Raw genomic sequence first — 18749 nt, 5'->3', positions numbered from 1 at the left:
AGCCTGAGTTTTGATTTGCCTTTTCTCTTTCTTCTCTTTCTTTCTTTCTTTCTTTCTTTCTTTCTTTCTTTCTTTCTTTCTTTCTTTCTTTCTTTCTTTCTTTCTTTCCTTCCTTCCTTCTTTCCTTCCTTCTTCCTTCCTTCCTTCCTTCCTTCCTTCCTTCCTTTCTTTCTTTCTTCCTTTCCTTTCTTTCTTTCTTTTTTCATCTAGAGGGTATTTGGGAGGAGCATGGAGCTTGTCTGGTGAGGGTGGGCTCTGGGCAGTTTTTTTTTTTTTTTCCTGCCCGGTCCCCTGCCTGCTTGGGAGTGTCCCAAGGTCTACACCAGTTGGCTGCCCACCCACAGGAGCGGTCTCTGCAGAGTGGACCGTCTCAGACTGGGGTAGGGATCTGCCTCCACTGCTTCCACGTATGGAGAGGCACAGAGTGGACAGGGGGCATGTTAGCCAACGGAAGGCAGGGCACAGACGTCTTCTGGTTGGGGAAACTGAGGCCCCATGAGGGGCAAAAGCCTCACCCAAAGCAGCGACTGGAATCAAAGCCACCCAAGTCCCCAAACACTTCTTTCCCCTGCAGTCCATTGCTGGAGAGCAACAGACGGGCACCAAAGAGGAAAATGAGGGGCAGGTAGGGAGGGAAATGGACAGGGACCGGCCAGGCCTGGCACATAAGTAGGCCAGCCAGTGGCCAACCCCGCAGGCTCTCCTGCGTGGGGTGGGCTTCGTGTCACCATCTTGTTTGACCCTCCATCATGCTGGGTAGGAACATGGATGGAGAAACTGAGGCTCGAATAAGGGATTAGATCTTTCTTGGTAATTGCAGCATCCCCTGGTAAAGGCCACATCCTCCTCTACCTTTGGCTGGGGATGACTGGGGACAATGGGTTCGCTGGGCCTTATGAAGAAGCCTGGTTCTGAGGCAGGGCCAGGGCCCATGCAGGGGCTGCGGCAGCAGTGTCTCTCTGGCAAGGGCAGAGGACTACAGTGGGGTGGCTTGGACCAGAGAGTCACTCTTCTGCCCTGCACGTGTCCCCGGGCAGCGGGACTTGAGAGAAGAGCCCAGCACATAGCTCACTACGTGGGGGAGAGGGGAACACCAGAAAGCTCTGGGTTAAACATCCCTTCCACTTCTGCTCCAGTCCACCCTCAGAAAAGCTGAGAGGATCAGTGCTGTCTCCAAAGCCCTGGACACACGGCTCTTCCTCCCCTAGAATCCTCCAGAGGGGACAATGTCTCATGCTGGCAGAACACAGCCACACGGAGACCAAAAGCACAGAGAGGCAGCAACGGAATTCCAAGTTGGACACTGAGAATACAACCTCGAATGTTGTTATTATTAATTATTATTATTATTATTATTATTATTATTTTGTCCAAAACATGTCGTTTGATTTTGCTGAGTGTTTTTCTTCTTTTTTGTTTTTTTTTTTTTTTTGAACATACTTACTGCATATAAAGTCATGCAAAGAAAACAGTGCAAGACAGGAGATCCCCATGGACGAGACACAGCATTCCATATCAGAGCCAAGAAGAGGGAGAGAGGGGAAGAGAAAGGAAGGGAGAGAAGAGACGGAGGGATGGAGGGAGGGAGGGCGGGCGGGTGGGCAGGCGCACTAGAGCCGGCCCAAGTTCAGTGTGAAGTAGGAAAATAAGTTTCTGGTGCTCTGTTTCGTCCAAGTTAAGAGAAGTAAGGGGTACGTGCTCAGGAGGTAGTGAGGGATGGGGTGGGGGGTTGGCACAGAGATACGGGGAAAGAATTCCTGGGAAGTACAGTAGTGAGGACGACTCCAGTTCCAGACATGTCAAGTCTGGATCCTCCTATCCTGGTGGCCTCCGCGGCCCTGACTCACTCACTGTATGTTAGTCATGCTGGCCCTGGAAGAAATCCTGTCAGCTGACCCTGGGGACCAGAATGGAAGGAAGCTGTGCTCCCTGGGGGGTGAGGCCACCTCAGAAAGAGACCTCCCCGCCGTCAAAAAAAAAAAAAAAAAAAAATCTGGAACAGAGTAAAAACTTCCCCTCACCCCTCTTCCTACCCACTTCTCAACCTGATCCGACTCTTGAGGTCTAGTTAGACATAAATATCCATGAACGCAAAATCCATTTACGAAATACACAGAAGTTTGGCTGTAAAAAGGCATGCGTCCAAGTAGAAGGGGATACCTAAATGTTGCTTGCTTTGCCCCTGAAACACCATCAGATTTCCTCTCCGACAGAAGAAGCTGGAATTCTCCGAGGACGTTTGGAGGGTAGAATGGGCAGGTGGACGCGGGAGGCGATCTTCACAGAAAGGCTGAGGCAGTCAGTGGGGCGCCGGAAGGAAGGGGGAGAGCTGCCCACCCCTCCCCCACAGCGGATGGTCTGGTCAACGCAGGGCCAGCATCGACGATGAGCACAGCAGTTCCAGGCGGGTGCTCCTGGCACTGGCTCCTCCTCTCTTACTCTCCCCCATAAGGAGTTGGCTTGGAAATTGAGGGGCTCCTCCGTGCTTCCCTGGGGACCCCAGAAGAGGAGGGATCCAAGATAGGGGCACACTTGCCCTCCTCTTCCTCCCTTCCCAGTAAGCACACAGGCCTCCTCACCTACAGCCAAAGCTAGGCCAAGCCAACCACAGTGGTTGTGGGGGGTAAGGGCTCCTGGGCCAGCATCCTGGGTACCCAAGCCTGAAGAAGGTCCCCACTGGCGGGAGAGGGAGAGGAGGGAGAGGTGGAGCCGGGAAGAGCTGGCCATTTGCTTGGATGTGGTGATGGCTTGCGCGCGGGAGCGGATTGTCATGATGCAGGTACAGAGGCGACAATGGGGTGATAGGACAAGGAGAATTCCAACAAAATCCGAGAGAGGACCAGCAGCCACATTCCACGGACAAAGAGTGGATCTCTGCGATGCGACAACGCAGGGACCCCGGCCTGGTCCTTCAACTGTAAGACACCATAAGCCCCCACGACCTTAGACACGGGTTGCCTCCCAGGGTTTCCGCCCTGCTTCCCCCCAGGATCTGCAGAGTCTCTTGTCACCCTCTCTGTAGCTATTCAGAGGCAGAAGGCAGCCTCCTGCTCCCTTGGGCATGCCCCGCTGCCCCCACCCCCACCCCGCACCAGGTCAACACCCCGTAATTCCCCCTAACGGCAGCGCATCAGCTCCCCCTAGCGGCGGCGCGGGAAGAAAAGCATTCTTACTGGGGCAGGACGGAGGGTGCCCCGGATCTGTGGAAGTGGACAATCTGCCATTTGCCATCTCTACGATGCCAGACACGGGTCTCCTCTGACTGGGCCGTGCGGGGGATGCCGCCGGCATCCAGGTACTGCGTGATGCGGATGTAGGCGATGCACGCTGACTCGTCACCCATCAGGTGGATGTGGGGGTTCAGGATGGTGGTGTGCACGGGCTTGCTGTTCCGGGACCACACTGGAGGCAGGGATGGGGAAGGGGCTGAGGCAATGCAACCCAAGGGGGGTGGGACTTCCTGCCTCATTTCCATTGCACTCAGCTTCCAGCTTTCCTTTCCAGGGAGACACCTCTGCCTGACTCATACGCAGTAGGGGAAATCTCTGGGACAGGGACCGGCTACTCGAGAGTCAAGGCAGAGCTGTTGTGGAACCTAGGTAACAGGATACCACCTCCCGGATAAGGCACAACGGACTTCAGACATGCCAAACTGCTCAAACACAGGGGGAGTGGGATTTCAGAATTAGTGTCTTGTACACACAAACGCACGAAGCCCAGACAATTTACTGAACCAGGTAATGTTGCTTTTTCTTGAACACAGATGCACACTGGGACCAGGCCAGCGCTTAAATGACAGAGGCTGAGCTGGGAATAAGATGCTGATGGCAACCAGGCCACTCCCTCTGGGTCAGGGAGACAGTAGGGAGTGGTGGGGACTGTGGCGAATAGGACTCCTTGTCCCGACTAGAGGGCACCCTGCCCACAGCTCCTCTGGGTACCACATGTTTCACACCTTATTGCTCAAGAGAGTCTGGAAAATCTCTCTGGATTTTCATAGGGAAAGCCTTCACTTTTAACTGTTGTTCTGTTATTCAGCCTGTAAACCACATGAAACGTCTGTCATCTGGACGGGCCCACCCTGTCTTTCATCACTCTATTGCCATCTACTGAATTACAGACACAGGGGAAATGGAACTGTAGAATCTTCGAACCTTCAGTGTTGGGGGATTGTGTTAGTCATCATGGAGTGAGGTCATAGGGCTTTCTAGGGCTAGGGGGACACGGGAAGATCTTGTTGTCATGACAACTAACCAGAGTGCCTGGAAATGGCTCCCACCTCCATTCTCAACATCACCAGAGTATTCTAGAAACTCTCAAGTTGTTCATCAAGATGTAAAACAAAGGCACAGAAGACATTGACCCAGGGGCAGACAGAGGCCATCGGGTTCTCACTCTGACAAGAACCCTTGTGTCCTTCCCTAGGGTCGCCTCAATATTGGTCCCAACCGTGTGAACAGCTAGCCTCAACTGTGGAGTCTCCGACACTACCCAAGACGCCCCAGTTTGAGACTGTGTAACACCAGTATTTCCTCTCCATCCTCATAGTCTGATTCTATGACCCAACACGATTTGCAAACTACATATCCTCTGGAAAATGTAAGCTATCTTTTTTTTTTCCTAGACTGAAAAAAAGCACCTAACGGCACCCAGCCTTTCGTATTGTAATCATCGTGTGACCAGGCCTTCAATAAGCAAGTCTCAAATGGAATAACAGACTCAGAATTTTGAGCTCCCAGGCACAGAATATGTAAACTTTTAGAATAACTTTAGAGCAGTGGTTCTCAAACTGTGGGTCATGACCCTTTGCATCAACTGACGCTTTCACAGGGGTCACCTGAGACCATCAGAAAACACAGATATTTACATTACGATCCATAACAACTAGCAAAACTACAGTTATGAAATAGTAACAAAAATACTTTCATGGTTGGGGGGTCACCACAACATGAGGAACCGTATTAAAGGATCGCAGCGTTAGGAAGGTTGAGAACACTGCTTTAGAGGCTAAGGGTCACCAAGTTTTCCTTTTCCAAAGTGCATGAGACTTCCCTAAATGTTCCTGAATAATGCATGAGGCTGGAGGCAACGTGTCCATTAATATGCATGGAAATGAATCCAAAACCATTATCTGACTTGGTGGAAGCTGTCAATTTCTGGAGGAAAAAAAAAACCCGCAGAAGACAAGCTCACAGTGGTTGGATTAGGACCATCCACGTCCATTCCCAAAGGAACCAACAGCCTAGCATTGGTAGTGGTGGGGATAAGCTTTGCCATTGTTGATCGTGGCTGGGATCCCAGGGACTCTAACATAGCATGGTGTTACTTGACCAGAGAAGCAGCTCCCAGGTTACCCTTCTCGGGGACAAGGTGGGAGACAGGGCCAGGTGCTGGGCAGGAAAGGACAGGCAGAGAAAGGAAGCTCTGCAGGGCTGAGAGGCTGTACTGGGTCACATCCCTGTGAGTCCTCCTGACAAGTGAGCACAGGGTCTGGGGCCAGTTCTGAGAGAGCTCCTGCTGCTTGAGCAGACCAGAAACATGGACTTCCTTCTGCATTTGGACCCCTTGGTGGTGGTCCCTGCACCTGCCGAGTGCCTTAGCCTGGTCTCTGCCTGGCGCTGTGGAGACCTGAGGACCACAGCAGGGAAACAGCACCCCCAGAGGACAGAGGTATAATGACAGTCACGGTGATGTCCCCCAGTGGTGGGGAGCTGCTCACAGGATGAGAGGGCCCAAGGTCCAGCTTCCTCTCTTAAAAGAATCCAGTCTCCATCACTCAGCATGGAGGATCCTGTCTGATTCTGTAAGGAAATGTAGCTCCTTTCTTTCCTTTTTTAAAAAACAAAAAACGAGGGAACACTTGGAATCCCTGTACTCCCTAAAATACAGCCAGAGGGGTGCAAGCCCGGAGGTGGGGAGTCCTGCCTGCTATGCTGACAGAACGGGCCTTGTCAGCAAAAGAAAGGCACCAGATGGAGACAGAGCTAAGTCTGCAGCTTGCTTTGTGGATTCTTCTGGACAAGTCACTTCCCCTCTCGGCTCAGCCATAGTGGGAATGTCTTCTGAATGACAGAATGGTGTTTCACCTTGAGTCGGCTCAATACCACCTGTGCTTTGTGTCTGAAACCATATGTAAACACCATCTGTGCTTATTTCACGAAATGATGATCCTGGTTAGCTTCATAATGTGTTTGTTTATTTTTAGGATTTTATTTTTATGTGGCTGTGTGCTTGATGTGGGCAGGGTGTGTGGGTGTGGGTGGGTGAGGGTATGTACACAGGAACGCAATGGCCTATGAAAGCCAGAAGAGGGCGTTGGATCTTCTGGAGCTGGAATTATCGGTAGTTAGGACATTGACATGGGTGATGGGAACTGAACCCAGGTCCTCTGCAAGAGCCAGTACACACTCCCAAGCCCTGAGCCATCTCTCCAGCCCTAATGTGATTATTCTCAATAAAACTTTCCAGCATTATCCCTAGTGGACAATTGGCTGCACAGAGTAAACAAGAAAGTCCAATGAAGGGAAAATAGTTTGATCATTCTTGTCCCACATTCTTGCCTGCAAGGCATCTGAGCCCTTGCTGCTCTTGGGGAAGGGGGAGAGGGAAATTGGGAACTGTCAGAGAGGTGTGAGCTGGGTCTTTCTCTGCCTGAGCACTCCATGGGGAGGGCTTTCTTGCTATTTGAGTCAATGCTATCTGTGGTGCCTAAAAATACCAGAAAGCGTGCGTCCGTGCGTGCGTGTGTGCGTGTGGTCTGTACCTGTCATTTGGAGGTAGGCTCACTATACCACCCCTGAGGTCCATCCTCCATATCCTAACCTTGGCTCAGTCCCTGTCTGGCCCCTGGCCTGGGTAAGACACAGACAAGCAGGAAGCTCCCTGGTTCAGGCCCAGGCTCAGCACCCTGCCCACCCTGGTTGCAAGCTTCTGAGACCTCTCCTGCAGAGGAGAGGCCTAGGAAGGACAGACATGCAGGACAGAGACCTGGACAAACAGGCAGGGCACAGCAGTGTGAAATCTCTGCTCCTCCCTACCTATAAGGTCATATGCATCCTAACCCAGGAGCCACCGTGTCAGCCACTGGGCAGCTGGGATGGCCCCAAGCCTCCAGATGACTGTAGCTTGTGGTATGAGTTAGTAAAAGCTCCCTGTCTATAAACGGGAACAAAGACCCTCCACATAACTCTCCCAGGCTAAAAGGCAGGAAGGGGCTAGGGAGGCTTATCATAGGTGTCTTTGGTCTTTGGGGACCCACCCCGGCCTCACCCCATCCTCAGCCACAGGAAGGACAGCTGGTAGTCCAGCTGGCAATCAATGGAGAGGGAACCAAGAAGGTACCAACCCCTGTCCACATGGGATCTTCCTCTTCACTGGCTCCTGAGGGGCTTCAGCCGCCCCTGAGGCCCTGCCTGTCACCCTGCTGTGCCATCCAGCAGGACATGGAAGGAGAGCAGACAACAGGCACCCCAGAGACAAGGGATTGCTCACGGTTTTCAAAATAGAATCGATGAAAGTCCAGGCCCTCGACCAGGTTCCCCAGGGCCTCAGGTTCGAAGGCTGTCATTCCAGGGTCACACATCTTCCTGGAGGAAGGAAGCCAGAGGAAAGAGGGGCCTGAGAAGACGACTTCTCATCGACCCCCCTTGGAGGGTGAGCTGGAGAATGGGAATGACCACACCTTCCTCGAGGGGTCAACAAAGGAGGAGTTTGCACACTGTGGAGCAGGACAGGTGGGTGCCAGCTACATCCAGGCAGCCCGAGTTCGGCCCGGGTTCTACCGCTTATTGATGATGGGGTCCCCAGCATGTACATTTCCCTCTGGGAGCAAGAGTACCAGGAGGGGGTGAGGCATCATGCTGTACAGCCTGCTCCTCATTCTCCACACTGTACCCCATTCCCAGGCAGTGACCCAAAGGGGCTTTTCCTAACTTGTCTCTTGGGGTGAGGTGCCTTTTTCTTTACGTAAACTGACCTCAGCTCCCCAAGTTAGGTGTGTACATGGGGGAGGTGCATTTTACTAATTTGGACAAAATGGGCCCTATGGCTGGAACACCCCGACTGTTTCCTCTGCTGTGAACGAGGAAAGGAGCCTTAAAGAAGATGATGTCCCTGAGGCTGGAGTGATGGCTCAGTGGCTAAAAGCACTGGTTGTTCTTCCAGAGGACCTGGGTTCGAGGGTAGCTCACACTCATCTGTGACTCCAGGTCCTCTTCTGGCCTCTATGGGTACCAGACATGTGTGGTATGTGGTACCTAGACACACATGCAGGCAAAATGCCCATACACATAAAATAATACAGTTTTAAGAAGATGATATCAAAGAGGAAGCAGAGAATGTGGCGGGGGTTGGGGGGGGGGCAGCAAAAGGAAACTGTGTGTTTTCAGCTGACTGTCCCTTCCTGCTGTCAGTCTTCTGGTGTGACTGCTAGGCAGGGGCAGGATGCAAATGGGGAGTCATTTATATACCTGGAGGATCTCTTGAGGTACAACACAAACCCCTGTGACCACAGCAAAGAAGCTAGGGTCAGGAAAGGCCCCTGCGCAGGCTAAGCTTCCTGTCCACTTTAGAGCTGGCAATCTCAGAAGAGGACATCAGGCCCGGCCTTGCCTGGGGTGGACAAAGCTTTTGAGGTTACCTCAAGTGCAGCCCTGCGGCAGAACTTCATTAAGGGGGTGTCTGGGTCCTCTGCATCCGTGAAGGACTTGAAGGCTGTCTGCTCCAAGTATATCGTACATGTGTAGAAACTGAGGCTCAGGGAGATGAAGGGGCTGATTCAGGAGCATGGGAGGCTACAATTCCAGGGCACCCCAGGCCCCAAGGCCATGGTAAGCTTCAAGGCCTAGAGTAGGCTGATATCACAGCCTGTAACATTACAGAGGGGGGAAGTTTTCCCATGACACCCAGAAAGGCCACCTCACTGGCTCTTTGTTTCCTGGCTGCGGTTTTTCAGAGCCACCAACCTGATGCATCCTGACTTAGCATCTCTAGAACTACCCAAAAGACTAGTGACTGAGTCTGCTTCCATGCCTTGATGCAACACCCTGCTACACTCTGGCACACATACCTGTGTGCATTCCTTGATCATATACTTGTAACTTGTGCACATGCAAGTGCATGTCCAAGCATATGTGTGTGTGTGTGTGTGTGTGTGTGTGTGTGTGTGTGTGTGTGTGTGTGTGTGTGTGTGTGTGTATGTATATATGTATGTATATGTATGTATGTATAATGTGAGGACCCTGGGCTTCACATATGCCTCTCGAGTACCTTGTTCCTCCAGAGACAACCAATGACTTTCCAATGACTGAATTTAGTTCCCATGGTTAGAATGCATGCACATTGCAGCTTCCAGTGAACTGAGATCACACCAGCCAGGCTGTTCCCACCTCATATTAACCCCACAGGCAAGGGTCACTCTGTCTTGGTTGGAAGCTTTAGCCCACCAAAAAGCAAGTGTGGGATTGCCAGGTCCAGATCCCATCGGCCCTGGGCAAAATGCCAACACCTACACCCAGAACACCTACCTATTCTCTCTGGGTCAGGCAGAAAGACCAGCAAATGTGTGGTGACCACTAGGGGGCGCTGAAGCCCAGTTTATGCACACAGCCGCCTATCCAAGGGCTGGAGCAGGTGTGTGAGCAGAGGAATTCTGTTTCAGACTGTGTTCCTCGTTCCCCAGAGGGTTTAAGGTTCACTTTGCTCACTCTTACTCATTGATGGTGCACACCCTCTGGGTCCCTGCCCATTCCTGCTCAATTGAAGTCAAAGACCTGTGGAGATCCAGGGAATGGACCCACTGGGCAGGATGGAGAAGGGCCTGCCTCCATTCCCTTCTTCCCATGAGAGGGCACAGACCTCTTTTCTTTTGGGGAGGGAAAACAAAAGCAGCTTTACTGGGGCTCCTCCTGGGACCAGGCTGGCAGGAAGAGGAACAGGTAAGTGTCGCGAGCGCCCCCAGTGCAGGCCAGAAAGGACGCAGCTCCATCTCATTCGCAGCCCATGCAGAGAGTGAGTCGGCTCAGTAACCCACGGCTAGCACCCCCGGAACCCCATCCAGGCAGAGCATGCAGAATGAGCCTGGCTGACTCACGTGTAGGACTCAAAATCTCCATTGCTTATGGCTTCAATCAGCTGCTCTGTCACTTTGATAATTTCCTGTTTGCGCACTGTAAGGTAGGAGAGGACACAAATAATAACAACGGCGGTAGTCACGGGGGGACCAAGCACCAGCTTCTGAGTCCCTGGCGGCGGCACGTGCCAGGCAGGCTCTGTGGCGACCTGACACGCTGTACAGATGATCTCACTCAACCTTTTGCTATCCCTGGGAGAGAGAGAGATCATGAGCCCTGTTTCCCACAAGAGACTGAGGCTGAAAGCAGGGGGTGGGTGGTGGGTGGGAGGCAATGTCGTTCTCTGAGCTACAAAAGGCAGAGGCATTGCCTCGGCTGCCAGCCTTGACCTCCAGACACCATGGTGGACGTTCAGACTCCGGGTCTCGTTTGAAGCCGGGTTTTGACTCCAAAACAGCCATCTTGATTTGCCGTGTGAATCGAAACAATGCTACACGTTGCATGATTACTGGCAGTCACAAATCAGGGGTCCCCCACAGGCAAACTTGGGGTCACAAAGGAAAGTCTTTGAGGTTACTCATCCCTTGTGTTGTCTAGGTAGTTTTCGCTCTATTTGAGTGACTGTAAGATTCAGGCCGAGTTGCCTAGAAACTTCTAGGGTCAACTGCTTTCCCCTGTCTTCCGCGGAAAGACAGGAAGCTGATTTTCTGGTAGAGAGTTAAATGCCAGGCCCCTTATTAGACGTGCAATGGCCTGACCCTCGCTAGGCATCCCCACCTGCGGAACGAGATTCACTCAGAACTAGCCGGTAGCGCCAAGAATTCAGGTTTCAATTCCAGACAGATCTTCATCTAAAACCCAACTGGGGCCCTCATGGGCTGTGGGGGCTGAGGACCACAGGGCTGACAGGCTTGTCAGGTGGAGAGAAAAGTGTCCTCCTCCCAGAGCTGGTCTGAGCATGAAGCAGTGTCCCCAAGCCCGGCCCACAGCGGGTGCTCATGGTAAGCACAGCCGTGGCCGGCAGCCCACACCTCAGCTTGCCTTGCCTGCTCCTCCCAGACCCCCGGCAGGTGGGCAACACAGGAGATGACTGACCCTCAATAATGAAGGAATCTGCAGCATCCTGGGCCCCAGCGGAACTGAACAGACCCTACCCTAGTTAGTCCAAGGCAGGACCCTCTTTCCCTCAGATGCAATTCTCCCCCAAACCAGGCCACCACTCCATGGTGAGGCAGAGGCCACACTGCCCAGGAAGTGGGTTCAGCAGGTCTCAGTATCCATCCCCCAGCCTCAGAACCAAACCTGGCCGAGTCTCTGACTTGCCCTTTTTCTTGCCAGCTGCCTACACCGCCTCAGGCACTCACCTCAGACCTGGGGGAGATGGGACTCTGAGGGCATCCGGGCTGGAAGAATTACTGCAGGCCAGAAACCCAAACTCCTTTCTGGGCTCCCGAGGAAACTGAGGCCCAGCGAGGGTCGCAGCTTGCCCAGGGACATGAAACACAGGGTGCGGTCTGGCTCACGGCCCAGAGCTTTTTCTACGGGGTCCTGGTGCTGCGGCCCACATGTTCACACCCCACGTCCTCAGAACACTAACCCCTCACAGCTGCTTGGCACTCACTCCGTATCTCTAAACTCAGTGCCAGCTCATGGAGGTGGGGACTCGACTTCCTTGCACACCTGGAGCTGGCCCGACCCTACCGGCTACAGCATGGACTAAGCAAGTGGGTACGCACAGCTGTGGCCAGGGACGTAGCCTGTGGAGTTCCAGAGCTTCGCCTCCGCACCACAACTGATCTCTCCCCACATCGGTACCCGGCATAGCCCTTGGCATGTAGCGTGCGCTTGGCAGAGAGAACAATGTTCCGGCAACGTAGCCACCACGATGCTCCTGATCAGCCAGCTTGCCCTGACCGGTTGGAATGTCTATCAGAGCCCGAGGGTCATTCATCACGAGGGTTGTTCCCCTTTTTTCAGGGACCCACCAGGGCAGAAGTTGTACCCAACATACATATATGGAATGAATGAATGAATGAATGAATGAGCAGATGGCTCCCAACTAGAGCCTGGGCTGTCACCTCTGCCCTGCGTCTGGAATTGCCCAAGCTACCTGTACACCTGTTCTGAAGCGCTTCGGAACCTGGGCTCCTGGTCAGCCATGCTATTCTTCTCAAAAGCAGACACAGGTCATGGGGCAAGTGGACTTTGCCAGCAGGGACTGCAGACTAGCCACTCCCTGTGGGCTCAGGGGGGACAACGAAGAGCAAACCTACGTGCTCCTGACAGGCTGTGGAAGCTGAGCCAGAGCCCTTGCCCATGCCCTGGGACCCTCAAGCATAGCTTTCCTTCATCTCCTTCATCTCCTTCCTCCTGCGGGCTGCTTCTTGCTGCCTTCACAAGGAATGTGGCAAAGTGGTCCAGCCCTGGGCTTTGAGGTCAAGATCTCTAAGCTTGGATTCTTGTTCTGTCTCCTCATAGCTCTAAGAGACGACCGTAGACCTCAGTTTACCCATATGGATAATGGAGATAGCAGAAGCACCTACATTTTAGGGTTATTCTGAGACGCGGTAGAAAGAGCAACCACATGCAGCCCTACCTGGGAGCACCTGTGTTCCAAGCACCCAGTATCAATGCATCCATCATTTGAGTGACAGTGTCTGAACTGAAGCATTCAGAGCAAGGCCTGGCGCTCACCGAGAGACAGCTGTCAGACCTGTCATCCGCAAACCAGGAAGCAGAAACTTGTCCAAGCCCTGCTTCAAGGTTCCAGATGAGCTGCGTGCTTCCAGCAGGTCTGAGTCATAGGCCACAGTCCTATCGGAGTTATGGACTGCAGCAGCCAGCACTGTTAGACAAATGTGTATGGACCTGACTGTGTGTATGTACCTCATGGGCTTGGGGCCTTCCGGGCTGAAGGCTGCCTCTGAACTATATGTAGGAGCTCTTCTTTCTGCTTCCTGGAGCCCCCAAGAGAGCCCCTGTTCCCCAGTCTCTGCCCTCCCCTGACCCATCTTCTCTTCTGGGGGATGTGGTTTCCAGATCTACTGCAAGTTTGCGTCTGTCCCAAAGCTCCTGAAGCTGGCTGAACACACCTCTAAGTGTGATACATGGTCTCAGATGGTACAGTATTAGGTCTGGAGTCACACTGAACAATGTGCCTCCATGAATTCATTGCGAGGTGAGTCTGACTTGGCTATGCCTTCAGACACCGGGACAAAGACACCGAGCTTTCCAAGAGTCAAAGCTACTAGAGCAAGAATCTCCCTAGCTTTGTCCTCTGGGATCGAAGACCTGGCTGGCTCCTGGTGCTTGTGGATCTGAAGGCCATTCTAACAGGGTCTTTCCCTTCCCAGGGCTCTAGTACCTCCTATTGCTTTACAAGCAGTCTTTCCAGCTGTTCACTGCAGACCGCTGGCTAGTCTCCTCACCCAGATGATCTGGAATATTCCTCTAGGGACAAGAAAACTGAGGCCCCAGAGAGATTAAGGAAATCTCTTGGCCAGGCGGCGGTGGCACACTCCTTTAATCGCAGCACTCTGGAGGCAGAGGCAGGCGGATCTCTGAGTTGGAGGCCAGCCTGGTCTACAGAGGAAGTTCCAAGACAGGCAGGACTATACAGAGAAACCCTGTCTCAAACAACCAAAACAAAACAAAAACTCTCTTAAGATCACAACCCAGCACACTGAGGCTGGCTCAGCTGGGATCTGCACTCCTGATTAGTACTTCCTGGTGTCTACCCAGTTTCTGACCAGGTTTCGTGCAGAAGCAAGGGTATGCATGGGAAGGAAGCCTGGCAGAGCCTGGTACAGCTCAGAGAGCCCGGGCCCTGCGTAAAGCCAGAGGTGCTCAGAACCACTCTCGCCCCTCCCTTCTTCCAGGGATGCTGTTCTGACGAATAACATTCCCAGTGAACTGTAACGCTGGGTCGGAGTCGACCAAGCTGACTACTATGCTCACGTGCTAAGAAGATTTAACGGGTTCATGCCAGAAAACAGTGTGGTACTCCCGGAACTTCCTCTGAACTGTGGGGCCGGGGTGCGCTGGGTATAAGGGCTTTTCTCTGCTCTTACAGGAGGGTGCTTTCAGAACATTGAGCCATTGGGCAGTTTGTGCATGAAGAGGGGAAGCCGGAGCAGGGACAAGGTCCCAGATCTTCAGCTAGTAACCACGATGCTTAATCGTGGTCGTTAAATGGACAGGGTTTAAAATTATCACAGAGAGACACCCTTGAGTGTGTCTCCGAAGGCACTTCCACAAAGGTTCACCTGAAGAGGGAAGGCTCACCCTGAATGTGGCTGGCATCATCCCACAGCCTGGGACCCTGAACTGACTGGAAAGGAACAGGTGAGCTGAGCACGGGCATCTGCTTCTGTTTCCTGACTATTGGTTCCTGACTGCAAATTCATCATCCCCGGCTGCCTTATGCTCCCACAGCCTACCACAATGGATGGCGCCCTCAAACTAGGAGCCAAAACAAACACTTCCTTAAATTGCTTTTGACAGGCTATTTTGCCACAGTAACAGGAAAAATAACTAATACTGTAACCCATGTGGGCCTCTCCTCCCTCTATAAAAAGGGGAGGAAGTAAATTAAAATCCGAGACAAATTGTTCCCCGGCTCCCTCACAGCGGAGGAGGCTGTTGGCAAATGTGAAGCCTCACGGCACAGCCCAAAGTCACCATCCAGGTGGAACAGATCACTGGCAGCTCCTATTTTACATTACCAGTGCATACACATTTTATATTCTATTCCAAATATTCTGTCTGTTTAACATATAAATATTTGTCTTAAAATAGTCTTGGAATCAAATTGACACTCCAAAAAAAATGTCATGGGGCTTCCTGTCACTCAACCAAGGAATTCCAGTTTAAAAAAATAAAAAGAAATGAAGATTTATTTTTTTAAACAATCACACATGCCAAATGCTGTGTGTGTACTGTACTTGCAGCTGCCATTTCATCTGCACAGAAATATCAGAAGTTGGTACTATTATCATAACCTGATTATTATTAAGGAAACTGAGACTCAGAGAGGTTGAATAAGTTGTCAATGGTCACCCAGGCAATGGAGTACAGAGCAAATCACCTTCTTGGTTTCTATCTGCCCTAAGGCCAGGAATAAGATGGAGTTGTCTCAGAATCCCAGAGCCCATCTCTTCCCACTGGGGCTGAGAGTCTCCCATATGGTGAACGTCTAAGAAGCAACTTAGCTTGACCAGAGACCTATGACCTGGGGTCGGCAGGGCATGTGCTCCGGACAGACTCACAGGGCCGAATGAATGCACTTGCAAGGCTGTCCATGGAGCTACCACGGACACCAATCTACTAGCCCCGGACTGCTTCCTCGACCATTTGGAAATGACCAGAAAGGCACATGGACAGACGGACTTTCTCCCAGGTCCCTGCAGGATCAGAAGGCCACCATACTTTGTGAAAACTGCTGTAGCTTGTGCAACCTAATCAGCACTCAGCGAGGCAGCGATCCTGTGAGCGAGCAACTCTACAGTGACTAGAAAGCGCAAAGCTACAAGAAACCTAATCCACTGACCCACACAACATTAGGACATTATAAAATGCTTGTCATATAAACACAATCTCTTTTCTCCCCCCAGTGTTAGGGATCAAACCCAGGGCTCTGTCACCAACCTATAACCCTAGCCCTACTGAATATTTTTTCATAGCAAAATATCTACACCCCTAAAAATAAAAATTGCCTCAACTAGCACAGCTGAGATTCCTCCAGGCCAGCCATCCTTCTCCAGACTTCAACAACCCTCTCCCCGCAGGGCATCTCTAGCTCCTCCCCAGCCTGCAGGCCTCTGGCTGAGTGCTCTACTTTCCCTGACTTGGGAAATGCGAGAGGGAGAGGGCTGGTGCAGGCAGAACCATCAAGGAGCTGTGTTTCCTGTGCAGAATCGGCACACGGCTCCTTCCCAGAACACCTTCCCAAGGCCTCCTAGTACACTGTCTGCTCACCAGGGTCCAGATGCAAATGTCTGGGTTCAAATCCCGACCCCACCTTGAGTCACGGCCCCCAAATTCTCCATCCTGTACTCTTGGCTGGAGAAGAGGGTTCATGGAAGGTTAAGTTGTGAGACCATGGAAAGCATCCGGGTTCTCAATCTGTGGGTCGCTCGCGACCCTACTACAGGTCCCATGTTGGATATCCTGCGCATCAGATGATTCATAACAGTAGCAAAACTACAGTTATGAAGTAGCAATGAAATAATTTTGTGCTTGGGAGGATGGGGGTCACCAGAATATGAGGAACTGCATTAGAGGGTCACAGCAGCATTAGAAAGGTTGAGAACCACAGCTCTAGGTCCGCTCTTTTCACACTGTGAAATAATGTTATCACCTGCAGTGTTCATGAACAAGATCTATGCAATACAGTCACAAAAGTTAAAAATAAATTGAAACACACACACACACACACACACACAAACAAAAACAAAAAAACACATTTTAGAGCTGGAGGGATGGTTCCGCAGTTAAGAGAACTGTCTGAAGACCCAGGTTCAGTTCCCAGAACCCATATGACTGCTTACAACCACCCATAACTCCATTTTCAGAGAGTCCAGGGTCCTCTCTGGCCTCGAAGGGCACCAGATGTGTACTTAGTACACTTACACGTGTCCCCAAAATATTCATACACATAAAATTAAAATAAATGAATCTTTTCAAGATGTCGTGTTTTAAGTAAGTCTGTGATTTTGTGTTGGGCTGTGTTCATGGCTATCCTTGGCCACAAGTGGCCTTTAGGCTGCAGGTTGGACCCACCCACATATTGGTCCAGATGGAGCCCTGGGTTTAGCAAGTATCCATGAACCAAAGACGGCTCCTGCTATTTCCTTTCTCAAGACTCCTGTTCCCACGGGGCTCTTTGCTCCCTTATCCATCAGATAGGTTTTATTGGGAGCCCAGGTTCCAGCATACTGGCCTCAGTTCATGCCTCTTCTGCTGGCCGCTCATGCACTGGGACTACAGATGTGCCACCCCAGCTGGCTTCTGAAAGCAATACATGGTGAGCTACCAAACCCCTGCATTTTTTAGTTTTGCTGGTCTTTGGTTTTGACTGTATGGGTTCCAGCTGACTGAACTTTCTGGATTTTTGTTCTCTATTCCTTGATCCTCATTGCTTCATGTTTTAAAAATGAAGTCAGTCAAAAATAGATAAATAAAATGACTTATTTCCAAAGGAAAAATTACGCTGTTCCAATGTATCTATGGCTTCAATGTTAATTTTTTTTCCTCCTCTGAGAGGTGGTGAAATAAATCCGTAAGCTAAAGTATGTACACCGCCCCCGCCCCCTCCAGCGCTGGGCACGGTCTGGGGAAGCCACGCCCACAGTATGCCCTGCTTATCAGAAGCCGAAAAATCCAGGCTGTTAGCAGTGGGCACAACGGTGAGGGTCTGCTCAGCAGGCCAGGCCTTCCTACCTTTGGTGTCTTCATCCTCGATGGTGGTGTTGGTGCTCTCGGAAGACTCCTGCCAAAGAGAAGAGGGGGATGGTGAGGAGGGCCTGGCGATGACGGGAGGGGCTGGGTCAGCTTGGCAACCTGGCTGCCTGGTGATTCGCTGGGCTCTGTGGCTTCCCAGGCTCTGTGGTCCGGATGCTTTAGACAAACCCTGCCAGACCCTCCAGCCTGAGGGGACCCAGCTAAGCAGGTGGCTGAGGCAGGGCTCCTATGAAGCAGTACCTGCAAGGAGATCCCTGGCCTCTCGGGGGTGGGGGGTGGGGGGGGCGCTGAGAGGGGCTTCCTGGGTCCTTTCTGCTCAGGAGGCAAAGAAAAAGGGTACAGAAGAGCAGAAAGACACTGTGGGAGCCACAGAATGGGGGAGGAATGCACACACCGGCAGGAAAAGAAGAAAGAGAGAGGCAGGCCCAGTGTGAGAGAGGGTGGGCTTTTCAGAGGGGAGAAAAACCGCGCAACCGAGACAGTCGTGGAACCAGAAGAAGAGGGACATGGGCCACCGTGTCACCCCTGGCCCTCTTGACCGAGGCAGGGCTGTGGTTCCTCTGCGGGTGGCCCGCACAAGCTCAAGGAACCTCCTCCATGATGCTTGCTTCTCTGGCCAAAGCAAGCCCCACCCTAGCAGCAAACGGTACAAACCAAGCCCTGAGATGAGCAGAGGGCGTGGGAGAAGCAAGAAGCCAAGGGCTGGACTTGGTTCAAATCCACCTTTGGACTGGAGGAAGGCCTTGGATCTGCTGTTGGCCTGCTGGTCTGGGCCATGGAATTGGAGGTGTCAACAGAAACACGCAAACAACACACACACACACACAACACACACATATTGTCACACGATGCACACGTACCACGCATGCCCTGAGCACACTCTCCCCGCCCCCGGGTTCCTGTGCAGCCTGCAGGAAGGAGGCAGGGAGCGAGGGAGCGAGGGTCTGAGGCCCAGCATTTACCGGTGTTTGGGAGACGGCGGACACTCACCATTAACTGAACGCTGGAACTGGACTTTCTTTTCTGGAAAAACAAGGAGAAGAGATGGGACAGGAAAAGACACCGCGTGAAAAGAGGAGGGAGGTTAGGAAGGAGGACGGCCTCGGGGCCATCCTCTGTGGTCCTTTCTGATCAGCAACATGGGGGCTGGCAAGATTCTGGGTCCTCAAACGCCTGGACCTGGTTCTATAAATCTAACATCCGAGGCCAAGCCTGGCT

At 52.2% G+C, this 18749-nt stretch overlaps 1 protein-coding gene across 1 annotated transcript in view; it reads right to left on the bottom strand.

The window, feature by feature from the left end:
• Positions 1-1416: 1416 nt before the first annotated feature.
• Camk2a (calcium/calmodulin dependent protein kinase II alpha) overlaps positions 1417-18749 on the bottom strand; it is a 62741-nt gene continuing 45408 nt past the window's right edge. Inside the window, 6 exon segments of the mRNA XM_028890118.2 lie at positions 1417-2915; positions 3174-3402; positions 7492-7586; positions 10091-10166; positions 17511-17559; positions 18522-18554. Coding sequence (XP_028745951.1) covers positions 2912-2915; positions 3174-3402; positions 7492-7586; positions 10091-10166; positions 17511-17559; positions 18522-18554 — 486 coding nt within the window. The 3' untranslated portion in view covers positions 1417-2911.

Source organism: Peromyscus leucopus, chromosome 19 (assembly GCF_004664715.2).
Source record: "Peromyscus leucopus breed LL Stock chromosome 19, UCI_PerLeu_2.1, whole genome shotgun sequence".
NCBI lineage: Eukaryota > Metazoa > Chordata > Mammalia > Rodentia > Cricetidae > Peromyscus > Peromyscus leucopus.
This window is presented reverse-complemented; position numbering and strand designations above follow the sequence as displayed.